Consider the following 26,891-nt stretch of genomic DNA (forward strand, 5'->3'; position numbering starts at 1 on the left):
GACATATACTTTGATTGTTGGGTATTCCGCTTCACCCAATGTTTATTTGTACTATGTATATTGCTCCTATACCTGTATTGCTGTGCTTCTTGTTTATATTTACAAAAATTCAATAAAAACATAATTTCAAAAAAAAGAAATTGCTGTAACTGAGCTTGCTGAGAAAATCCAAAAACTTTCAATGTAAATGTTCTCCATTCCAGTTATAATTAATTCAATAAATCAATACGGCTCATTAATATATATATATATATATCAATATATATCAGTTATAATTCAATAAATCAATACGTGCAATCCCTATTTAATGTACAGCGCTGCGTAATATGTTGGCGCTATATAAATCCTGTTTAATAATAATAATAATAATAATAATTCAATAAATCAATACGGCTCATTAATATATATATATATATATATGTATATCAGTTATAATTAATTCAATAAATCAATACGGCTTATTAATATATATATATATATATCAGTTTTAATAATTCAATAAATCAATACGGCTCATTATTTCCACTTTCGGGTGGTCCAGCATCTGACTACTTTGTTCTCTGAAGAATAATTGAGGTCTGCCATAGCTGGGGTCGTGTCAGGACTTCTGAAAGGACCACCAATCCCACCAGAAGACATTGTTATAACACAATCAGTAATAATTATAATTGTTGCATCATTGGGAAGCTTCTATGGAACGTTTATTCAGCATCATTGTAAAAGAGATAAGAAGAGGCAAGTACAAAGAAAGAACCATACAGTATATATATCAAGAAAGAAAAAAGCTTTTTTTGGGGTGTAGGGGACTTTTAAGGCAATATATAAATAAAAACGTTTTATTAACATCTTATTGAAAAAAAACAATATCAATATTTTGTATATTAGAGAACCAAAGCCTTCTAAGGTTAACTAGAATCCCAATGGTGAAGAAATAGTAAGGCATACTAAAAATCTTGGTAGGTGTGAATTGACACAATATCATTTCTATGTTTCGACGCGTTTCACATATAAATCTGCTTCATCGGGGAACAAATGAGTACAGTATAATAGAAAGAAGAACATATACAGAATGAGGCAATTAAATAATTGTAGACATATAAAATGCATAAATATGCTTATTTATCAAAAAGTACAATAAAACAGAGAAGGGTATAGACGTATCACCAAATAGCAGAGGTCCACCTTAAATCTGACCCAGGGACAGCAACAAGCAAGGAGATCTATCACGACCAACAAACCGCAAGCGGACACAAACGGGGAGTTTCAAAGGTGACTATTTCAATGCAGGAGTATAGAATACTGTTACCCCACACAGTATAAGTCATCATTACCCCTTCCCCCATATTGTCATTCCTACTGCTTGGATGGGCACTCCTGGACACAGGTAACACATTCACACACATTCACACAAAGTTGCGGATTTGTCCAAAATCACCACCGGAAGCAAATTGTAGATTTCTGAACCACATGTGCACAAAATGGTCCCCATCTCATTTTAATTCACTTGAATGGAAGTGGTTAGAAATGCGGTCAAGTCTGCCGCAGAATGCTGAGATTCACTGAAATGACCCTAAATCACCATAAACCTTCACCAAAGTAGTATGTCACCATTACCCCCCACCCCCATACTAGGAAATGATAGAAGGTTTATTATTATTAATATTAATGATAAAAAACAGGATTTATATAGCGCCAACATATTATGCAGCGCTGTACATTAAATAGGGCTTACAAATGACAGATACAGACACAGGAGGAGGAGAGGACCCCTCCCTGAAGAGCTTACAATCTAAGAGGTAAAGGAAGAATCACACAATAGGAGGGGAGAAAGTTGCAAATGTTTCTGTCTGTATTTTGAAACAACCAATAAGTGTATTTGAGGCACTGTGTGGCCCTCCCCCAGAGACGACCCTGCAGTCCCAGCTCCACAATGAGACATCTAACCGCAGCGAGACCGCAGACAGACCGACAAAGATGCCGCGGCGCTGAGCTCCAAGCAGGTGCACTGAGCCCGGCACGTGAGAGCGAACATCGCCGCCTAGTGCCTGCCTCGAGTATTACATCAGTACTCCTCTATTGGTAAAATTGTAATATTTCCGACCAAATGGTATATACAGAATATAGATTAATACCAATCACATAGAAATCTTGGATTATGAATTATTATTATCCATCAGAGGGAATCCCCAGGTTAAAATGTAAAATATATATTATTGATTTTACAATTGATAATATTGATTTTTTCCCCCTATTATCTCCCTAATATCACACAGTCCCACCTATCGCCTTATTATGTCCCCTGATATCACACAGTCCCATCTATCCCCCTATTATGTCCCCAATATCACACAGTGTCACCAATCCCCTTATTATCTCCCCCATTTACCCCCAATATCACACAGTCCCACCTATCCCCCTATTATCCCCCCAATATCACACAATCCCACCTATCCCCTTATTATCCCCCCACATTACCCCCAATATCACACAGTCCCACCTATCCCCCTATTATCCCCCCAATATCACACATCCCACCTATCCCCCCAATATCACACAGTCCCACCTATCCCCCTATTATCCCCCCAATATCACACAGTCCCACCTATCCCCTATTATCTCCCCCAGATTACCCCCAGTATCACATAGTCCCTCCTCGGTGTCCCCAAACAGCTGCAGCCCCGGTTTTGCTATGACAAAGGGGAAACACCTGTTGTGAACATGAAGAGGGGGACAGACCTCTTGCTGCTCTCATATATCGTTCCTTGTAAAATCCAGCCATAAACTCCGCAGGATCATTTTCCCCATTGCCATGCTTTGCCCGGGTGCCTCCAATCCCTGGGACCGATCAGACACCTGGAAGTTTTGGGAGCCCTCCGCATGGTGACACACATGATTTCATCATTGCTCTGTGCAGGCTCCTTGCCAATCTCTGCTCTGCTCCGCTGCCATGTGCACATTTTTCCCTTTTTATAATAAAAGGAGGCAGAGCAGCTAAATGGATCAGAGAGGGGAAAACGCTGCAGCCAAGGGGAATAATAATGAGGTGTGGCTTGTATTTAAATCTCCAGTAAGTGAATGTTGAGGGGAGTGTGTTATGTATATAAAGTGCAGTTTTCATCTCAGACTTAGCTATGAAAAGTAAGAGGAGATCCATGAAGAGGCTTAAGGACTGCACACAGGGACTGCTGGAGCCCACAGGACTGGCCACATTCATGGACAGCAAAGTTCTTCTCTAAGTCCCCAAGTGAGCACGTGCAGAGCTTCGGAGAGTCTCCCTCACAATCCTCTGCCATGGCAGACATTGGTGGCTTCTTGGCATCTCTGGATCTAGACTTGCATGGCTTTTCTTCATCTTTTGGGAATGTTGCTCTTGCTGACTCTCCCGGCTTCCTGAATGAGAGGCTGGGGCAGATAGAAGGGAGACTGCAAAGGGGATCTCCCACTGACTTCGCCCACCTGAAGGGTATCCTGAGGAGGAGGCAGCTTTACTGCAGGACCGGCTTCCACCTGGAGATCTTCCCCAACGGGACCGTGCATGGCACCAGACAGGACCACAGTAGGTTCGGTAAGGATGCCTGATCTAACCCTTCCTCATACCGGGCTCCTCACATTCCTTTCCCATACCTGTTCCCTTGCTTCATTTTCCAAGCTAGTCTTCTCACATCATTTGCCTATACCTGGCTTCTCATCTCCTTTCCTCATACCTGGCTCCTCATATCCTTTACCCATACCTGGCTCCTCATCTCCTTTCACTATACCTGGCTCCCCACATGCCTCCCTAGACCTGTCTCCTCACCTCCTTTCCCCATACCTGGCTCCACATCCCCTTTCACCACACCTGGCTCCTCACATGCCTCCCCATACCTGGCTCCTCATCTCCTTTCCTCAAACTTTGCTCCCCACCTCCTTTCCCCATACCTGGCTCCTCATCTCCTTTCCCCATACCTGGCTCCCCAAATGCCTCCCTATAGCTGGCTCCTCATCTCCTTTCCTCATACCTGGCTCCCCACATGCCTTTCTATACCTGGCTCCTCATCTCCTTTCCCCATACCTGGCTCCGTATCTACCTTCCCCATACCTAGCTTCCCACCTCCTTTCCCCATACCTGGCTCCTCATCTCCTTTTTCATACCTGGTTCTTTCTTTCCTCATACCTGGCTCCGTATCTACCTTCCCCATACCTAGCTTCCCACCTCCTTTCCCCATACCTGGCTCCTCATCTCCTTTTTCATACCTGTTTCTTTGCCTTCCTTTCCCATACCTGGCTCATCATCTCCTTTCCCCATACCTGGCTCCTCACATCCCTCCCCATACCTGGCTCCTCATATCATTTCCCAATACCTGTCTCCTCACATCCCTCCTCATACCTGGCTCCTCATCTCCCTTCCCCATACCTGGCTCCTAATCTCCTTTCCCCATACCTGACTCCTCATCTCCTTTCCTTATACCTGACTCCTGATCTCCTCTCCCCATATCTGGCTCCTCACATCCCTTCCCCATACCTAACTCCTAATCTCCTTTCCCCAAAGCTAACTCCTCATCTCCTTTCCCCATACCTGGCTCCTCACATCCCTCCCCATACCTGGCTCCCCATTTCCCTTCCCTATACCTGGCTCCTCATATCCTTTCCCCATACCTGGCTCCTCACATCATTTACCCATATCTGCCTCCTCACCTCCTTTCCCGATACCTTGCTCCTCACATCCCTCCCCATACCTGGCTCCTCACGTACCTTCCCCATACCTGGCTCCTCACATCCCTCCCCATACCTGGCTCCTCATATCATTTCCCAATACCTGTCTCCTCACATCCCTTCCCCATACCTGGCTCCTCACATCATTTACCCATATCTGGCTCCTCACATCCTTTCCTCATACCTGGCTGCTCACATCCCTTCCCCATACCTACCTCCTCATCTCCTTTCCCCATACCTGGCTCCTCACATCCCTCTTCATACCTGACTCATCATCTCCTTTCCCCATACCTGGCTCCTCACATCCCTTTCCCCATACCTGGCTCCTCACATCATTTACCCATCCCTGGCTCCTTGCCTCCTTTTCCCACACCTGGCTCCTCACATCCCTTCCCCATACCTGGCTCCTCACATCCCTCCCCATACCTGTCTCCTCACCTCCTTTTCCCATACCTGGCTCCTCACATCCCTTCCCCGTATCTGGCTCCTCACATCCCTCCCCATACCTGGCTCCTCACCTCCTTTCCCCATACCTAGCTCTTCATATCCTTTCTCCATACCTGGCTCCTCACACCCCTCCTCATACATGGCTCTTCACCTCCTTTCCCCTTACCTGGCTCCTCACATCCCTTCCCCATACCTGGCTCCTCACATCCCTTACCCATACCTGGCTCCTCGTAGCCCTTCCCTGTGCTTGGCTCTTCACATTCTTTCCCAATTTGTGTCTTCCCATATCTCTTTCCCATACTATTCCCCATGTTTCCTCACATCTCTTTTTCATGCCTGTCCCTTTGTCTCCCTCCCCATACCTGGCATCTCACCCCCCCCCCCCCCCCCATACCTGACTCCTCATATCCGTTCCCTATTCTTGGCACCTCACATTCCTCTTCCATACCTCCACTACTCCTCCCCTGTCCATTATTGGCTTCCATTATCTCTTTTCAGTACTTGGCTCTTCACATCTCTTCCACATACCTGGCACCTCACATCCCCTCCTCATACATAGCTCCTCCTATCCCATCCCCTTCCCTATACTTGGTTCACAGGATCCTATACCTGGCATCTCACATCCCTTCCCCATACCTGGCTCCCCGTATGTTTTTCCCATACCTGGTATCTCACATTTTTTCTCTGTTCCTGGCACCTCACATCCCTTCCCTATACCTGGTACTATCACCTTTCTTCCTCATACCTGACACTTCCCATCCTTTCCACATACCTGGCACCTCACCTTCCTTTCCCATACTTGGCACCTTCCCATCCCTTCCACATACCTGGCACCTTCCATCCCTTCCTCATCCTTGGCTCCTAACCTTTATTTCCCATACCTAGCACCACCCATCCCTTCCCCATACCTGGTACCTTCCCATCTCTTCCCCATCCCTGGCTCCTTACTTTCATTTTTCATACCTAGCACCTCACATCCCTTCTCCATACCTGGGACTTTCAACTTCCTTCCTCATACTTGGCACCTTCCATCCCTTTCCCATACCTGGCACCTCACCTTCCTTTCCCATACCTGGCACCTCACATCCCTTTCCTATATCTGGGAACTTCCCATCCCTTTCCCATACCTGGCACCTCACATTCCTTTCCCATACCTGGCACCTTCCCATCCCTTCCTCATACTTGGCACCTTCCATCCCTTTCCCATACCTTGCACCTCACCTTCCTTTCCCATACCTGGCACCTTTCATCCCTTTCCTATATCTGGGAACTTCCCATCCCTTTCCCATACCTGGCACCTCACCTTCCTTTCCCATACCTGGCACCCTCACCTTCCTTTCCCATACCTGGCACCTTCCCATCCCTTCCACATACCTGGCACCTTTCATCCCTTTCCTATATCTGGGAACTTCCCATCCCTTGCACATACCTGGCACCTCACCTTCCTTTCCCATACATGGCACCTTTCCATCCCTTACACATACCTGACACCTTTCATCCCTTCCCCATCCCTGGCTTCTCACCTTCATTTCCCATACCTAGCACCCCACATTCCTTGCCTGTACCTGGTAGTTTTCACCATCCTGCCTCATACCAGGCACTTCCCATCCCTTTCCCATAGCTGGCACCTTTCATCCCTCACATCCCTTCCCTGTACTTGCCTCTTCTTATCTCTTTCCCATCCCTGGCTCCTCATTTATTGATGTCTCTCACAAGCTGATATTTAGTTTGCAATTCGATGCCAGTGATTACACATCCAATTTCCTGCAGAATGTTTGTTCTTTGGATGACAGTTTTAGGTTCCCAGAATCAGTGGCTGCTTTTAAATGTCAGACAACATACTTACATTGTTCTGGGATTTCAAGATTTTCTATAGAGAGCACGTGAAATGAAAGATTAGTTGGAGGTTGTATCAAGTTGCGATGTTCAGAGTTCTACATTATTGTTCAGTAATGATAAATGTGCTCAGATAATGGGGTCTCCAATCCCTTCCGCATACCTGCTTTACCCCTTTCCCCAATATCTGTGCTTTATTGTATAAAAATCTGAAGACATTGAATGCAGGTACCCTCTGATGAATTCTTGAATGGGTCCAAATGCATATGACAAATTGCTTTTTTGTGATTTCTAATATTTATGGGTAAAAATCTGTCCGTACCTCCACCAGTGACACATTTAAGTGTAGTATGTGTATCAGGAGGTTGTGTTGGGGTTGATGATACTTGGTTGGGAAGATTGTGTTGGTCAATGGTCAATTCTTTAGTAGATTGGTTCCTGCTTTTACCTGAGTTTGTCTCCTTGTATGGATTAGCAATTATCAACTGCCCATTAATGGCTGCCATCCCTGTGTTATATTCAAACCTTTCATGACTTTACAGAAGTCAGAGACAAGATTTGATGCCAATGCATGAAGTAAGGCTAGTTTCTAATTGTTGTACAGGAAGAATCTGTAACACTTCTTGTGTTGGCTTATAGTGACTTTAATCTAATTTATTTTTATATTTATATTTAAATAAATAATATATTTAAATGTGTACTTCCAGTTTTTTAAGTGGATAATTCATTTTTTGTTTTATAATTACCCAAATCAGTTTGTTGGGGCAAATGAGCATCAGAGGCTTTAGAAGTAAATGACTCAATTCTTTGTAGTAATCTAGTTTGTGGTCGATTTCAGACTGGTAATATGTTTTTCCTTGATAATATTATCATTATCTTGCATTTACATTGTTGTAGTACATTGGTTGTACATTGAAGTTGTAAAAAAAAAGTGTTTAGTTTTTACTAAGGAGATTGCATTGTATCTAAGCAATTATGGGTTCCTTATATTCCCTTTGCATTTCCATCTTCACGTACTATTTGCTATGCCTACTTTATTTTTTCATTGGTGATTCGCTGTAATATCACTTTTATGAACAAAAAGAGAATATTCACCCTATCCAATTATTTACCTTTCCAAAAATCCTAGCTGACAATCTTTGCCCAATCCTGAATCGTTATAATCAGTGTTGTGGACCGATAGGTCAGACATGCAAGTCCTCCATTGACCCACCATGCCACCTGTACATGTTCTGTGGTCACGCTAAGCATTGAGTGCTGCTATTGGTTGTTGGTGACTGCCAGGGAATATGCCATTGCTTGACGTGCTGATTGCCTTTCTTTGTTGTTGTTTTTTATGACTACAGTATGTCCTAGATCAAAGATATAGAATGGCCAGAGACGGACAGGGGAGGCAATTTCCAAATGGTAGCAGTAATATTTCTCTGTAGCCAGTTATAGAGAGTTATAGAGAAATACCAGGCAAAGCCGGGCTTTTTTTAAACATATGGTTGTGCAATATTTATTTATAGTTAAAAAGATATATACAAGAAAAATATGTTGTAAGCTTCCTCAGGGAAGATAGAGACTTATATTATGCAAGTGAGTCATGAATCCCAGTTGACAGTTGGTGTTGTGCAAAATATTGCATATTATCAGTGCCCAATAAGGGAAGGATTGTGATAATGAAAAAGACTTCCTAGATGGTATGAGTTCTGGGTAAAGGTTACTCGGGGGTGCATGAAAAGGAATAACTGCCTGTGATGGAGACAGAAGTGTTGTCTTCAAATGGGTAGTCCAATGCAAAGGATTCATGACTCACTTGCATAATTTAAGTCTCTATCTGAGAAAGCCATATTGTGAAACGCGTTGGGTACTTGACAGGGTGGCAGGGTGGATAACACTTTTCTATTCAGTCTGAAACAAGGCTTTAACTATAAAAAAAGGGTCTGTTAGGAATCAGTTATTTCACATAGAATTGAGTGATAACACATTAGATGTAACATTGAAAATATGGAATTCTGCACCAGGAAAAATTAAATTGTAGCAACTTCTAATGATCTTCCACAATGACTAAAGATTTATATTTGTATATCACAGAATACATAAAGGTATATATATATATGTTCCAATCATGAGACAATGGACTTGGCTTTTGTTGTGTGACTCCAGCTATTATTGCTATTTCACCTCTTTCACCATTAGCTCCACCTAAGGTTTGCTCCCCGGTGCAGGGGGAATGTCAGGTGTGGATTTGCAGTGTGACCCTCTCCCATGCTCCCATAGTCTGTGACCCACCCAAAAGGAAACAGGTGTCCTTCCTCTCTAGGTCTGTTCCCACCACCATCCTGTCAGGGTCCGGCCATGGAAGGGTTAACCCCTTCCCTGCCAACCTGCATACCAGCTGAGTAACACAGCCGCCAGTGCCACATACAAAACTCATTACACGATTAATATAAATCATCTCTCCTTTCCAGTTTCCGCTTGGGTAGAATTGAAATGCTAAACAAATGTGCTCATTTTCAAGAAATGTCGACATTTTTTTTGCCGACTTCCCTTTTTTTTCTGCAGGTGCACAAAAAAACATTTTTCAGGAATGTCTGGGATTAGTCAATTTATCCCAGGTCCTGCCCTCCCCAAATTCCTTTTCCAAAATCAGCACCCAGCATATCTACCCTTTGTGCATATATAATATATGGAAAGAGACACATTTCCTGATCAAGAGATTCATAGACACAGATGAAATCTGAGTTCAAAAAAGTTACAAGTAAACTATACGTTTTTGTTTCTGAGTATTATTCTCACTTTTTTCCTTAGAATCCAATTTTTCCTTCTTTATAATAATTCTTTGCTGCTGTCCATATGCACTAAGTAATCTCAGAGTGAGTTTCCTGATGGGCCCTGTCTGTGTAATGTGTGCTTACACAACCATTTGTAGCCAAAAATCTGTGTCATGCGGTAAAAACTTAGAAAGTACAATTATTACGTGAGACAGATTGTTGTCACCTTGTAACAGGAAGTTGAACAAGGACCCTCATGGTAGGTTCACGAAGAATAATTTTATTGCAGATTTAAAAGGACTGAAAATGACAATCCCATGGTATAGCTTGTATGGGATTTTAGCAATGGAGTTTACCTGTAATCTATAGATATATAATATATAAATATAATATATTTTACACAATTTTTGTGTCATTTTAGGGGCAAGAAATGCGATTTGTACGAAAATACCGCAATGTAAAAAGCTTCACTGGCTTATGAATATTTCCATTGTATTGTAATGTTCCCACCAATATTATCACCCTGTAGATATTATTATGCCTTTGGTTTGGCACCACTCATTGCTGAGCTCCTGTCTCAAGGTAATACTGAAATTTAGGGTTCCAGGGACTCTCAATTTATTTTAGGGTTCCAGGGACTCTCTGTTATTTTAGGGATCCAGGGACTCTCCCTTTATTTTAGGGTTACAGGGACTCTTCCTTTATTTTAGGGTTCTAGGGACTCTTCTTTATTTTAGGGTTCCAGGGACTCCCCTTTATTTTAGGGTTCCAGGGACTCCTCTTTATTTTAGGGTTCCAGGGACTCCCCCTTATTTTAGGGTTACAGGGACTTTCCCATTATTTTAGGGTTCCAGGGACTATCCTTTATTTTAGGGTTTTGGGGACTCCCCTTTATTTTAGGGTTCCAGGGACTTTCCCTTTGTTTTATGGTTCCAGGGACTCTCCCTTTATTTTAGGGTTCCAGGGACTCTTCTTTTTTATAGGGTTCCATGGACATCACCTTATTTTAGGGTTCCAGGGACTCCCCAATATTTTAGGGATCCAGAGACTCTCCCTTTATTTTGGGGTTCCAGGCACTCTCCCTTTATTTTAGGGTTTTGGGGACTCCCCTTTATTTTAGGGTTCCAGGGACTCTCCCTTTATTTTAGGGTTCCAGGAACTCTTCTTTTTTATAGGGTTCCATGGACTTGGCTTTATTTTAGGGTCCCAGGGACTCCCCAATATGTTAGGGATCCAGAGACTCTCCCTTTATTTTGGGGTTCCAGGCACTCTCCCTTTATTGTAAGGTTCCAGGGACTCCCCCTTTATTTTAGGGTTCCAGTGACTCCCCTTTATTTTAGCGTTCCAGGGACTCCCCCTTATTTTAGGGTTCAAGGGACGTTCCCTTTATTTTATGGTTCCAGGGCCTGTGTTATCTGTACCAAAGCATAGTATAGCCAATTGGGGGAACAAGAAACTTGACCATCATGGATGGGAGGGAAAGCTCAAAGTGCAATAAAAAATCCTAAACAAATGAAGAATCCCATAGACATTTACAGACCATTCCTTTGCTTCACATATTGTCAATAAATTGTACAATGTGATCCAGTAATGAGATTGGCATGGGGCTGTAATGTGAACACATGGGCCAAGCTACAATGAACAGACGGAATATGGGGCCACTTTATTAACATAGAGTGGGTTTGGAATGATGACTTTTGGGTGCCTTGGGGAATCACTGATGGTGTGAAGGAGCCATGTGGGAAGAGGGGAGTGAAAGGCTTAAAGAACCCAGTCAGGACTCTACTTGATGGGGTAAACTCGGGGTCCTGAATGGTTCATCAAACCAAACCTCCAATGGTAGCACCACTTTGCCTTTTGTTCTTGTTATTGGAATACTCAGATTTGTCTTATGTTCTGCATGTGAATTACCAATCTATAATGTAAATGTCAGGTACCTTGTCATTTTGTGAGCATTGGTACAAGTGGGCACAATACTGTCTTTGGAAATATCGTATTCAAAGAACCCATCAATCTATGATGAGCCACCGATATCTATCCTATAACATTCCGCCTTGTTTGCAACCTCTAGGAGAAATTTTTGTCAGAACAACCTTATTGATTTCTGTGTCACGTGGCATCTCTGGAAACAGCCCATAGCCATTTCTTTAACAAGGTCTAATATAATTTTGAGGGAAAGCCAATTCACCTCATTCCATGTATTTGAGGTGTGGGAGGAAATCCATGCAAATTGCTTCAAATAGTATCCTGGATCCAGATTTAAGTCAGTTACCTATTGCTGCAAAGGCCAGAGTGCTAACCATTGTGCTGCCCTAGATACGCAAACCTGTAAAAACTTGTAGACTTGCCTTCCGAATTGAATAATGAATAAAAATGTAAAGGTATAAAGAAGAAATATAGTGCAGGACACAGCATCTATAGGGAAAGGAGCCAAATGTAATGATGAACTGACTGGTTAGGGGTGTGAGATTGTCCAGGACAAGACACGTTGGGGGTAGCTGTATGAGCTCCACCTGTTCTTTGTTCCCCACTCGGGGTTTTCAGCCTGTTACACAAGTGTTTCATTCCCTCTATCCGTGTGAGTGAACATGTCTAGACGGTCAATATGAGACTTGGTGGGATTGTGTGTTACGTTGCTCCCCAAGGCAGTGTGAAATGAATGTTTGTGCCATGGAATTGAGAGAAGCTCGATAGCATTTATTGGAAATCTGTGTCTATGCAGAGAGTGCAGCTGATTCATTTAGCCTGGAATAAGATATCAGCACTGCATAAATAAAAAATAATAATAATACAAATATACAAACTAATTATATAAATAAGGAGAATAATAATGACAATAAAAATTATATTACGGACACACATTTACTGTTAAGTCTGCACATGGCAGAAAATATAAGGCCAGTGGAGAGGCCAGAAATTTGGTGGTGTGCAAGACGATAGACACACAACACCCAAAATTCAGTTCAAACACAGAAAAGAAAACTTCTTTTTTAATATGTAAAACATCTAAAATAGTCCCCAGTGATGAAAAATGGTATAATTGCATCCAAATTACAGAATCAACCAGAGGCCATGAGGTGGAGGAGTGAAAGTGGGGTGCACCGAGTATCGAATACTTGTCTGAGTAGGTGGGTGAAGGTTCCTGTGCACAGTGTGGCTTATATTAGAAAACATACATGTCCATTAACATAGAAAATTACAATAAGTATGTGAAAAGAATGCTGATAATGTAAAAGTAAACCTAATCAAAAAGTCCATGTAGAAGCTTTAACGTGGTGAAGCAATTTCTGGTCTATTTATTCTTAAATGCAGTTTTGACATTGCAATAATCCCCGGCCTACCTGGAAGGTCTTTGTTCTGTGCTCCTGTACTGTCACATGTTCCCCTGGTAGGGACTCCACATATCTATGTTGATGCACATTGTACATTGTTGTCACCATTAAGAAGCCAGAGCAATGGTGGACTGAATGCATGTAGTCAGTGAGTGGTTGATGGAGGTTGGAGGGGATTAGCAGCTAGGAATAGAAAAGGAGATAAAAAAAGCATGCAAATTTTAAAAAACACATAGCAGTATCAGAGAGCTAGGAAGCAGCCAAAGTTTAATTAAAAGGCAGGAGATAGATTTGTGTCCAAACCTCTGTTTGAAGATTGCCCAGTACAAGTACAAAGGGGTATGAGCAGAACTCAGCCTAACTGAGACACCAGTCTCCATATAACGCCACTCACTGACTGCCTGCATTATTCTATTCAGCAATGTGTCCAAATTATTCATGATTTTATAATCAATTCCAAAGATTTGATCACATTACCATTAGGGCAATTGTGGTGACTCCCTGGAGAAAAGTGGCCGGCCATTCTTGCAGGTGACATATTTTTAGGCTTGGAGTTGGTATTACAAAAGGAACATTTGGAAAAATTTTACCAGGATGAAATGAATTTCCCTCACCTCTGGCCACTCTGACCAAATCTCACTGCCAGAACTATCATTCCAAATCTCTGATATTTAAGGATAAGCAGATAAAGAACACTGAAAGTCGCCATGCCAGCTTTCTTAGTGTAAAAGCATGAATTATTCTCTATGTAATGAATGTGAGATTCTGGCTCTTCCTCTACTCATGCTTTTTAATCAGTACAAAGCTGAAGAGCACTGGTACAGCACATCATGTACTCAGAATTATATGATGTCCACCATGGAACACATGTGCAGCAGAATTATATGATGTCCATCATGGAACACATGTGCAGCTCATCATGTACTCAGAATTATATGATGTCCACCATGGAACACATGTGTAAGAAAATATTTTTTCCATCTGTGCTATCACCAGGCCTTTCCTATCCTTTGTGGACATAAATTGATACAAAGTAGATTGATTTACCAAATCCCCAAATAAATGTTTATGTTTTAGTACTTTTCCTTTTCATATTATTTTCCTATCATTACCAGAGGCAAACAAGATACTCATCTTCTGTTTACCAGCTACCACAAAACAGATGTGCCGGTACAAATTTCCCAGAATAGAACATTATTTTCCGCAGGCTTTTTTTCTGCAAAGTTTAAATATTCAAACGAGGACATCAGCTATAATGTGAATCAGCAAGGTGCAACTGCTGCAAGAGTTTGTTATGGTTGCCTTCCTAATTCATTCCTTCCTCAAGATTTGCAGATATTATGACTGCATTGTGGAATCTTCAAGTAGAACAGGCATTAGGTAAATATTTTTATTAATGAAAAGTGCAGCATGTGTCAGTGTGGCATTTTCAGATATTTATTACCTCTCACAGAAATCATGGTACTCCCCCTGACAATGTCACAATCTACTTTTTTCTACAGACGGATAAAACATCTTTGTTAGGGCATCAATCCAGGGTCCCAAACTTCTTCCTGGACTGAGGTGACACAATCATGTAAGACCTGCTGTCTGTGCAGTTCTTGGCTTGGTGTTCACAAATGTCTCATCCAAATGTGTTACAGTGTTGCAGTATTACCACTGGGAAGAGCAGACTGAGGAAAAGCTTCCACCTGGGTGCAGCAGACTGATGAAATCATCTAAGCCTAGGCAGGGTCACTATCTATAGGTCAGAGAGGGCTTTTTGATGATATCAGGAATATAATAATGACATATCAGAAATGTTTTCAAGTTTAATACAATTTGCATTTTGGAAAGGAGTGTTTGCATTCATACAAAATTCACTAACAACTAGTTGGTAAAAAATAGATTTAGCTATTATTTTTAGTTACCTCTCAATATTTATTTGCATTCTGCATTTTCTGTTGATAACCCAGAAGACGTGTCAGTAGTCACAGATTGTTGTCTCTAGGTAGGATATGCTAACCACACCGAACGTTTCATGGGAAATAGTGTGATTTGTTTCATTTATTATGCTGCATGTAGCAGATCATAGATATACATCATCATAGAAAATCTACAGGAGGCAATTCAAGGTTACCCTAAGGGTGCAAATAATATCAGAACAACATTTGCTGGAAAATCTTTGCACACATGGCTGATTCCCCCCACACGCATATTGACAGCTCAGTGTCTGTTCTCCATAAGTAAACATTTTAACATCAGGGTTGTTTCTGTATGCTTCCGAATAATTAATTATTCCTAATTCCCAGCATGTATAGCCCTGGCTGCTGCATCTCTTATCCTGCTCATAGGGACTATATCCTTGGACATACGCAATGCAGAATGCAGGATACTCCCAGAGCAATTGCTCTGTAATGTGTGAAGCCCTGAAGAAGGGGGCCTTTAATCCCCGAAACGAGGTGGATACAAATCTTCAAAAACATGATACAAATTGACCGATACAAGGAATGAATAATCCTGATTACTATGTGTTTTGGCTAAACATTTTGTAACATTCCCTGACTTTTGTCACTGCTAATTATATTTAAATTATTGTCTTTTAGGAATTTTGGAATTCATTAGCCTGGCTGTTGGTCTTGTCAGTATCCGCGGTGTGGAATCTGGTCTCTACCTGGGAATGAATGAGAGAGGTGAACTGTATGGGTCGGTAAGTTTGACTCTTTGATGCCTTACTACAAAAGTACAGTTGAGATAAAGTAATTAAAGACACAATGTGTAATGTGTAAATTACTGTTGGAGTTCAGACTGTTCACTTGATGTTCACCTGACAAAAGGTAATTCACTTAGCTTGATGAAAATTCATTTTGTCAAGAATACCTAATGCCGTGCAAGAAAACAAAACAAAAAAAAAAGCGGAGCTCTAACTCATGTACTAAACTAAGTGAAACATTCCTTGTAAGATTATAATTCAATTTGTCTATTTAATCCTTTAGTAAATATTCTGTAATATCCTCCCTAAACCCCACATTGACCTTGTGTTTCTTTTCTGGTGACAACTCAAAATAATGTATTTGACTATCATTTTGAATGACTGTGACAATGATCACTATGTCTAATAAAGAGTGTGAATATCCCCAGACAAACCACAATAAAATCCCCACAGTTCTGGAACCTTCCCCAGTCTATTCAAAACTTTAAACAGACGTGCAATGGTTCTCGTTTGATAACCAGCTCAGGGCTGATATCGGAAGAGAATCTGGCATGTGTACAGCGCTCGTCTTCCATCGTCCAAACGACTGTCCTGGCAGATGCAAAGACGATGAATGATCGCAATGCAAGTGAAGCGAGAGAGCACAGCCGGGTGCCGCTCTGTTGTTCCTCCCCTCGCCATAGAGCAGAATGGTGCTGTATGTACAGAGCACGTTCATGCATTGTGCAGTCATTAGTCAGTGGAAAGGATTGTGAAAGATCGTTTCCAACGACAATTATTGCATGTGTATATGTAGCCTAAAGCTGCGTACACACTTCAAATTTTTATCGTTGGAAACGAACGACGAACGACCGATTGGCCAAAAATCGTTCGTAAAAAAAGTATCCAACGACGCCGACGAACGAGGATAGTCGTTGGAAATGAACGACCGGACCGGCGGATCGGATTGGACGACGATCGTTGACCATCTATCGTGTGTACGGTCGTTCAGTGATCGTCCATGGTCTGAGCATGCGCGGTGAACGAACGTTCACTCACTTCCTGTGGTGCACGTCACTTCCTGTATCGTTCAAACGATCGCATCTATCGTGTGTACAATATCTTCGAACGATCGTGTCGTTATCTGTATGTACAGGATCGGTGCCATACGATCGTTCGCAGATATCGTGCAGGATCGTTCGTCGTTCGTTTACCAACGATAATAATTGGAAGTGTGTACGCAGCTTAAGTTTGGGTAAATGGGAGCGTGTAATCACAAATAAACAGACTATGGCAGTGAACAAAATTATATATTATAGAAAAACTAATTTACCTTATTTTTCATGTATGCTTGACTATGCAATTCAATCTGTTGTCCCACAAAATGTACTGGAGGGGGGGATTAGTCACTCCAGACAGCTTGCTGTGCACCAAGTGTCTCTACAATGCCCACTATCAGTTCTTCAGGGCAATTAACAGAAAATAATTGACTAACAACATTCTAAAGGTGACTTAGCTTCGGGCATGTGAGAAACCACATCAAGCCCCCTCTTTAACTTCTCCTCAGTTACAACCCCCATGTACCAGCTCTACCCTTCCTCCCTCTCTAGCGCCCCCTCTGGTTTAAGCCATTCCATGCCCCCTCTCTATTATTCCTCCATTTCACCTCACCACCCTTCCTTCAGTTACAAAGCACCCTGTGCCCCCTTTTTAGCGCCCCCTCTGGTTTAAGCCATTCTGTGCCCCCTCCATATTAGTCCCCAATATCACCTCTCTACCCTTCCTTCAGTTACAAAGCACCCTGTGCCCCCTCTTTAGCGCCCCCTCTGGTTTAAGCCATTCTGTGCCCCCTGCATATTAGTCCCCAATATCACCTCTCTACCCTTCCTTCATTTACAAAGCACCTTTTGCCCCCTCTCTAGCGCCCCCTCTGGTTTAAGCCATTCCGTGCCCCCTCTCTATTATTCCCCCATATCACCTCTCCACCCTTCCTTCAGTTACAAAGCACCCTGTGCCCCCTCTTAAGCGCCCCCTGTCTATTAGTCCCCCATTTTTACCTCTCCACCCTTCCTTCAGTTACGAAGCACCCTGTGACCCCTCTTTATCGACTCCTCTCTATTGGTCCCCCATTTTCAACTCTCCACCCTTCCTTCAGTTACAAAGCACCCTGTGCCCCCTCTTTAGCGCCCCCTCTCTATTAGTCCCCCATTTTCACCTCTCTACCCTTCCTTCAGTTACAAAGCACCCTGTACCCCCTCTTTAGCGCCCCCTCTCTATTGGTCCCCCATATCACCTCTCCACCCTTCCTTCAGCTACAAAGCACCCTGTGCCCCCTCTTTAGCGCCCCCTCCCTATTAGTCCCCCATATCACCTCTCTACCCTTCCTTCAGTTACAAAGCACCCTGTGCCCCTCTTTAGCGCCCCCTCTGGTTTAACTCATTCCATGCCCATCCCCTGAGGTTCAAGCCCCCCTGTGCCCCCTCTTTTACCTTTTTTTTTCAGATAAAGTGTCAGAGAACTTCAACACTCAGCAATCTTCTCTCTCCATCTAGACTGATATAATAAAAGAACCAAGTAAAATATCAATAATGCCAACTTACAACTGAACACATCTCCCTTGTGCTCGATGCACGTTGTTCTATTACACTTCTTTTCAATTTCCCTCTGCTTATTTAAAAACCTTTATACAAATGGTACAGTCCTCATTCTTCTCTTTCACCATACAGTAGTGACATGTATGTATTACCATCACTGGAATATTGGCAGATGGCTATATGACTCCAGTGTCAATAAACCCAGAAATGTGGCTGAAGTCCGAATCTGAATTTTGGGCTTTACATTTATTTCCAGCCTAAATGTTGTAATTACCTCCAACGTGACCCTTTTATACCTCACTGGAATGGGGACACTAGATTTATTTTATTTAACTTGAAGTATAACCTGAAATATGATTGGCTGCTTTTTTCTGATTAATAGAGAGCAACTATTTTCAGTGGCAGTTGTTCAGGGATCAGTATGATAGAGGAACTGATGGCACCTTATGCTTGCAAACACCAGGAATGGCAAGCAAGCGACGGCAAGATAAAGTCATGCAAACAGCTCAGAATAACATTGTGTCCCTTCTGCTCACATTTCAGCACGGTCACACCCAGATTTCACTTCATCAAGTTGTGTTGACTTGTGCTAATCACATTCTTTCATTTAAATAAATCTTGATCACTTTACCTGATAAAGCTGCAGTAATTAGGTTACACACGGCGGTTCCACCTCCCCTGTGCCCAGGGGCCTGGAAATGTGCATTTAACAGGATCTGAAAATTGGATGAAAGATCCCTAGTTCTGCAGCTGGTTAAATATATACTCCTAATGGATTTAACCCCTTTAAAACTTTATCTTTAAAGCCCTAGAGGTAAATTTACTCTCATAGACATCATACTAACAGCGTCCATTTTTATAGTTTTACCATTTCTTGTTACAACAGTTGTGAGTTCAAAGTCAAGTAGGTGCCAAGGTGTGTTAAGTAATCAGTGCTCAATAATAAACTTTGTCAGGCACACCCCCACTTTGTAAAAAACGGTCTTATGTGGGGTGTGGAAGTATGGTTGCAGGAAGCCGCATTTACTGCATTTACCGCATTCACTCAATGCTTGGTGTGATAATAGGATATCTAATGGAGGTGACATTGTTCACTGCAGTGGGTGGCAAATAAATGCCTATGTGAGTATATTCTAGCAGTGCAAGGGGTAATTATCTTTCATTTATTTTGCAGTGTGCTGAAAATTAATTTCCATAGTATTGCAAACAAATAACAGTGTCCAAAAATATATTCTGTCCCTTACTTATTTTGACTTTTCCATAGTCTCACTTCCTCCTCTTTAGGTCATATTAGGTACCCTAGTAACTCATCGGAGTCTGGCATCAAACAAGGGAGGGAAATGTGCTACATTCAGGAACTCTGCTGCTGCAGGAGAAAGTTTGGCCAGCTTGTCCCGAAGGTTCAATTTATGCTATATCCAGAAAAAGATTCAGAAACAGCAACAGGGATAGAGTTCACTCTATGTGGGCTGATAACCACTCATTAGTAGCTTGGGTAAGATTCAGAAATAAGAAAAACTTGAAAGATTTATCAATAAATACATTTTAAGTCAAATAATTTAGTTTTTTATTGTGAAATCAAAAGTCAATGCATTGCACAATAAGTAACTTTAAGACAATGGTGACAACAATGGACCATGCGTGTGTGTTAAAATGGTCATTTGTAGCCTTTACCTGTGTGATAAAAAAGGGAGCACACCTGGGAACCAAAAAATGATCTTTGCCACCCTATAACAAGAGCTGTCTGAACAAAGATTTTCAGGTCTCGATCACTAGGTATTATCTTAATGAAAGCTGCAGATTTGAAAAGACTGAAAATGACCTTTAAATTGGGATTTCAATGTTAAAACTTTTATTACTTTTTTTAAAAATGTATTCTTTTATTATAATGTTTTTATATTTGCATCTGAAATATTTACAGTTTTAGGAGTCAGCCATTCGTTGTTGATTACACATGGCACTGAAAGGGTTACCTGCTGGGATCATATTGGTTTGTGACCCCAAGCAGCTTAAGGTGTTAAAGGAAACCAGAATTCCTTTTCCTAATTTGGTCTACCTTTGTCAACACCTCCTGCCAAATAAGTCATTAGATTTCACTTTCCAGACTAAGCACCAGATGAATAGAGCAAAACAAAATGCAGACAAATCTCCCATTTCAGCCAGGTTCTAGATATTCCATCTGCATTGCACTTTGCAAAAAAAAAAATCTTTTTTTTTTGCAGCAAAGTCTCGCTTTTCAGAAACATCTATACATATGGTAGTCATTTCATGATTAAAAATGTGTTTCTAAAATGGCCTGCTCTCTTCCCTCAGCGGATTTGAGCGGGCCCTGCGATGTGTCACTTGCAAGCCAGCTTCTTTTATGTCAAAGCTGTAAAATTCATGTTGAAAACATATATTGTCTGTGCCAAGGCATAAGGGAACAATCTTCAAAAAATCTGTGTACAGGTGGAGATTTTCCTATTAAAATGATCAAAGACACAATTAGCAACGCTAAAAGAAAAACATTCTGGATCCAAAGGAAAAAGTCAAGGTTTTGTACTTTCTGAGCGGAGCTCCAGCTGGGAGGACACAGCCTGGTTAACCTTTGCTGTGCCAGGTAGATGCACTGACATAAGTTGGCAGAAACATGCAGCATCCTCTCATTGGGTTAAGGGGACACCTTTCACTATATTAAGGATACATTGGCAACAACTAGGTTTAGAGGAACTTTATCAGTAAAATAAAATGTAAAGAATAATGCTATGTGACCAAAAGTTTTTGGACCCACTTACCATCATACCATCCACATTATGGCCCATTCCTAATGATGGAGTTCAGGTGTTCCCAATGAAGGTACCCTCAAGTCCTACATCATATTTAATTATTCTTTTTAATTAAATTGCAACAAATAAACCACTTTATAAAGTCGATAGTCATGTCACCAACTGTTCCTCAGACGGTCTCACAATCTAATGTCATTACCATTATTTTTTGAAAGCCAATTCAATTGTGTGGTCCCAGTTTGGTGAAGACCCTTTTCTGTTCCCCCATGACTGTGCCCCCGCGTACAAAGCAAGCTCCATAAAGACATGGGGTCACCAGTTTGGTGTGGAGGAACTCTAATCTCCTGCACAGAACCCTGACCTCAACCCTACTGAACACCTTTGGCTTAAAAATGGTAAATATGTCCCACCTTGGTCACTATAATATACACTCCAATATATATATTCATTGCATTCCTGCATGTTGTGGCTTTAACCCATGTCTGACATGCCATTATTATTATTACACAGTATTTATATAGTGCCATCATATTACACAGCGCTGTACAAAGTCCATAGTTGTGTCACTAACTCTCCCTCAAAGAAGCTCACAATCTAATGTCCCTACTATAATCATATGTTATCAGTCTAAGGTCAGTTTAGGGGGAAGCCAACCAACCTTACTGCATGTTTTTGGGATGTGGGAGGAAACCCATGCAGACACGGGGAGAACCTGCAAACTCCATGCAGATAATGTCCTGGCTGGGATTCAAACCTAGGACCTAGTGCTGCAAAAGCAAGACTGCTAACTACTGAGCCACCTTGTTGCCCATTATTTCCTTGTACAGCCATGTATTCATAGTAAGACCTGTCCTAAATATTTAAATAGGATTGGTGCCCATGAAAATTATGAAGTAAGAAGATGCAATATATGAATCTTACGTTTTTTTAGCACAATATTCTTTTATATCAAATAGAATACCTTGTTTAAGGTTTTTGCTAATCTAAATACAGCTAATTATTTTTGCAACAACTTAATTTTGAGTTTTTTCTCATGTTCTCATATGTCCAAGTAAACTCAGTCTGTTTTCTGTAAGGGGTAATTCCAGTGAATCTGATATCCTCTTGTAGAAGAACACAGACATATAATTTGAGGATGTAAGCTCTGGCTCACTTTGGTTCTATGATCAATCTCCAGGCAGTAAACCATTATACCAGACATTTTTCACTCTCTCTATACATTGTTTGATAGTGGGGCCCGAGATCACAACAAGGTCTTGCCCCACGGTGCTAAATGAACCTACGAAAAAATTATGGATCTTTTTAAAATTTAAGAAGAACCTCAAATGAAAAGATATCCTGCAGTTACTTAAATCTGTCTATGAAAAGCGGCCAGTCTTCTGCTCGGTATTCTGGTCCTCCCATATGGGCTAGTAGTCCAGGGATGTTACAACACAAAGTCTCCATCTTCACTGAAATATGGTCGGAGTGTCACCTCTCTTGTCCTATAAACTGTTTTTTTATCTTCCAGTCTCAGACAATTCTTTTCTTTTAGCCTGGATGGTAAAAGTTCAGATGCTTGTTGTGACAGACTTAGGTCACGTATTAAATCATTGAGCTCTTTTTGGGAGAACTGCTGGTTTGATGAAACATATTCACTTCATATTCACTGCTAACTCCTGGATTACATTCCCTGTATATCCTCCATGTTGGATACAGGAATATCCGGGACTGAACACTGTTATGGGAACATCAGCACCATGCGGCACAGGTCGTCTTGCTGATTCCATATCACCGTACTCCCACTTGTTTTTCTTGTAACGATTGAAACCTTTTATATTCACAGCACAAAAATAACAATCATTATGATGATTTCTGGGCTCTCGCCATACCATAGGTACACCCAATTTCACACTTTTCAGTTTTCTATTTTTTCACTGACTTAGACACTCTACACAAGTTTTGTATACCATATGGGGAGCCCAATACTTATCTTGGTCCCCCAGTTTATTACCAAAATATACAAAATATGCTTGTTTCACAAATTCTGTAATGTTTCTTCTCTGTTTTGCTGGGAATATTCACCACAAATGTAGCAAAATACATTCAGGTCATTTATACAACAATATACTTTATGAAGAACTTATATTTCTGTAAAAAAAGAAAATGTATGAATAAAAAGAAGGCAAATGAAAGTTTCATGAAAATAATGCGACATTTATTATATAAAATGCAAAACATCAATTCATTCCGATTCCTGTATCACAAGAACTAGAGCCAATTCAATGTAACTGATCTCATTTCTGAATTCAGCAGACCTGACATACACTAAATATATTGAAAAATCCTTGTCAAATTTTTGTTGAGCTGTGAAATTACTGACAATCCTTCTCAGAAATGAACCTAACTTGTTTCTCTTTTCTTCTATTTAACAGAAAAAGCTAAACAGAGAGTGTGTATTCCGGGAACAATTTGAAGAAAACTGGTACAACACTTACGCATCCACCTTGTATAAACACGTGGATTCAGAAAGGCATTTTTATGTGGCCTTAAATAAAGATGGCTCACCAAGAGATGGATACAGGACTAAAAGACACCAGAAATTTACACATTTCCTACCGAGACCTGTGGATCCTTCCAAAATACCTGTCATGTATAGAGACCTTTTCCACTATAGGTGATGTTTCCTTGCCTATAGACTATATTGTATATAACTGGGACTCAGTGACTGGAGAGCTGTTGGAAATTCTGCTTGTCTGAAATCACAATCCTTCTTAACTAGTTGTGGGAAAACAATTTAAAAGGTTTGTGACATAGATGAGTGGCAGAGGGCCTTCAGAATATAGACCACTTTTTATTTTAAGAAGACACTTACTTTTGTAAATAATATTAAGACAATAGGTACTTTGTACCATTCTCGACCATCAAATGTATACCACTGGTTGCCTGTCTCTGGAAGCCAATAAAATAACCATTCCTGACTTTGGTTGAGTTAAAGCCTCCAGTACAGCAGTAAGAAGTTTTACTTCTACGTCTGTTACTTGTGGCTTTAAGCTAAGAGTAATGGTACTGTGCTTGAATGTAAAAGAGCATTATCAAAGGGGATCACATATTTGTCCTTTTTAACTTTGAAGCAATAGAATGTAAAAGAGAGATTCTATTTTGAGTCTTTTAAAACGATATTTGACAAATATATATACACATTATATGGCTAAGTTTGTGGGCACATGACCATCATACCTGCATGAGCTGGTTGGACACCCTGTGCCAAGGTGGGAACATTTTTCCCATTGAGAATAATTTGGAATTGTCTGGAAAAAGATCTCTGGGGATTTGCCCCCTATTGGTGAGGTTAGGTACTGATAATGGGGATTTGGGCCCTATTGGTGAGGTCAGGTACTGATAGTGGGGATTTGCCTCCTATTGGTGAGGTCAGGGACTGATAGTGTGGATTTGCCCCCTATTGGCGAGGCAGGGAATTAAACTGGGGATTTGCCCCCTATTGGTGAGGTCAGGTACTGATAGTGGGGATTTGCCTCCTTTTGGTGAGGTCAGGTACTGATAGTGGGGATTTGCCTCCTATTGGTGAGGTCAGGTACTGATAGTGGGGATTTGCCCCCTATTGGTGAGGCAGGGAATTAAACTGGGGATTTGCCTGAGGTCAGGTACTGATAGTGGGGATTTGCCCCCTATTGGTGAGGTCAGGTACTGATAGTGGGGATTTGCCCCTTTATTGGTGAGGTCAGGTATTGATAGTGGGGATTTGCCCCCTATTGGTGAGGTCAGGTACTGATAGTGGGGATTTGCCCATATTTGTCACCATTTTTAAGCCAACAACCTTCAGTAGTTGAGGTCAGGGCTCTGTGCAGGACACTCAGGTTCCTCCACACCAAACTGGTGACCCCATGTCTTTATGGAGGGGGCTTTGTACCCCGGGACACATTATTGGGGGGACAGAAAAGGGTCTTCACCAAACTGTGACCACAAGGCTGGAAGAGCACACTTGTCTGCAATGTCTTTGTAAGATGTAGCACAAAGAGTAGCAATTTGCTAATTTTTGCACCTACTAACAATGGATGATGGTCTAACACCTGCATTCAAGCATTTAGTGAGATGTTCCCATTTGGCCATATGATGTGTATGTATGTGTAAACAAAAACAAATGACGTACTTGGCATTTTTTAACAAATTGTTGAATCAAAAACTAAGTTGTGCTAGACACTAAACATGTAAAATTCTCAACGAATGTGAGCTATCACTGAATCTGTTCACTAGCATTAACACAATGACTACAAGCTGTGGGGAGCAATTAGTTGCACTCTGATCAACAAAATCCTTGTCCAAATTTTACAGCAGTAATACTGACACAGATTTAATACCACTTCCAGTTTAGTAACAGCTTTCCTCAGCTTCAAGCCAAATCTTTCACACACACACATTAAATGAAACCACTGATATTCAGGGTAATGTAGATATCAAGACCTGTGCAAAGTACTACAGCAATAAATGGAAGCTAACTTAGTTAAAAACCACAAAAGAGAGTATGTGAACAAATGATTGGGGCAAGAGATGATTTGGGTGTGAGGGACTCGAAAGTTCACTATTGACAGAGGGAAAAGCGAATTGACTCCATCAGGACCGATTTTGAAATTTCCAAATTTGCTTTGTTCTATAGTAGATAGTGGCTATTGCTATTGGCTACCAGCTCATGTTTGTAGCTATAACCGAATTAGCTTTTTTCATTTTTTTCCATAAATCATTTTTAGCGTGGCATCATTAGACTATGGACATATTTCACTTTAATGTTCTGTTAAATCCTAGTCTACATTGCCCTAAATACCAACAGACTGATTGATAAATGTGTGTCAGATTCGTTTATCATATAAAAAAAAAATAAAAACTACCCTGTATTTTTTACAAGCATGTATGTAATTAACAAAGGCACTTAAAACAGAGCCAATTGTCAAATGTTTTATATTTGTGCTGTGTAATGTGGCATATAGAAATGTATCTACTACTCTGTAACTAGCTAGGATGGATGATTAGAGACAACCATTGCTGTCTGGTCACAGAGGACTACAAAGCAGAAGAGTATGCATCCTACCCTTGGAAGTCGGAGACCCATGAATCATGTCGGAGTGCTCTATTCTGCAGAACTAACCCCTGAACTCACAATGCTCCTGTTTTCAAGGAACGTTGTTAAGATGCAAGCATAGATACTGTGCATAAGGATGAAACTATTTATGAAATGTATATGATATTTATTTTATATATTTATTTATTTCAAATAATTTTATTTTTAATGAGAGATGCCTATTGACCAGATTTTTTTTTTCATCAGGAGGAGAAAACAGTCCTACTGACACATTAAATAACTTTGAGTCTTTAAAAGCTTATTGGCAATAAAATTGTCTTTATATTGTAACTTGTTATTGTTCTGATGGTTGTAATGGTGGACAGTTGACACAAACAGAATGTGCTGTCATTGCAAGGAGCAGAATTAGCTGCTTGCCTTGACTTAACCTCCACTAATGGTGCAGCTATAGGTAGGATTATAGTAAAATCCCCATAACTATAAATACATCAGCTTTAATCCTATAAAATGTAAACATGCCTAGATGACTGGAGCATGGTGGTATGGAGCACTGCACTTTTTCCATCAAAAGAACTTGACTAGAATTCGTATATGATATCAGAACCTTTCCTATGAACTACAGGGACCATGACTGGGCTCTTATGCTACTGAAGGTGCTATATACGGAGCCCTTGACCAAATGTGTCCACAACAAGCTTCTCACTTATTGTTTTATTTCATA

The 26,891-nt window shown here is 41.2% G+C and overlaps 1 protein-coding gene across 3 annotated transcripts; it reads left to right on the forward strand.

Annotated features, from left to right (window-relative positions):
- The first annotated feature begins 3,124 nt into the window (after positions 1 to 3,124).
- On the forward strand, positions 3,125 to 26,585 carry FGF16 (fibroblast growth factor 16). Of its 3 annotated transcripts, none has more exons than XR_011923469.1 (4): positions 3,125 to 3,565; positions 15,652 to 15,755; positions 23,511 to 24,665; positions 24,776 to 26,585. XR_011923469.1 is itself a non-coding variant. In XM_072430964.1 (3 exons), exons 1-3 carry the CDS (start codon positions 3,292 to 3,294, stop codon positions 23,754 to 23,756), a joined length of 624 nt encoding a protein of 207 aa, XP_072287065.1. In that variant the 5' UTR covers positions 3,125 to 3,291; the 3' UTR covers positions 23,757 to 24,705. The 3 variants fall into 3 exon arrangements, 1 of the variants encoding a protein (XP_072287065.1); XR_011923468.1 differs by having other exon boundaries at positions 24,817 to 26,585; XM_072430964.1 differs by lacking the exon at positions 24,776 to 26,585 and having other exon boundaries at positions 23,511 to 24,705.
- The last annotated feature ends 306 nt before the right edge of the window (positions 26,586 to 26,891 follow it).

This window comes from Pyxicephalus adspersus, chromosome Z (assembly GCF_032062135.1).
Source record: "Pyxicephalus adspersus chromosome Z, UCB_Pads_2.0, whole genome shotgun sequence".
NCBI classification, from domain to species: Eukaryota; Metazoa; Chordata; class Amphibia; order Anura; family Pyxicephalidae; genus Pyxicephalus; species Pyxicephalus adspersus.

Excerpts from the sequence above, each read along its gene's own strand:
- FGF16 (XM_072430964.1), top strand. The coding sequence starts at position 3,292 with ATGGCAGACATTGGTGGCTTCTTGGCATCTCTGGATCTAGACTTGCAT. Across the intron at positions 3,566-15,651 it reads ACAGGACCACAGTAGGTTCG|GAATTTTGGAATTCATTAGC; the intron begins GTAAGGATGCCT and ends ATTGTCTTTTAG. Across the intron at positions 15,756-23,510 it reads GAGGTGAACTGTATGGGTCG|AAAAAGCTAAACAGAGAGTG; the intron begins GTAAGTTTGACT and ends TCTATTTAACAG.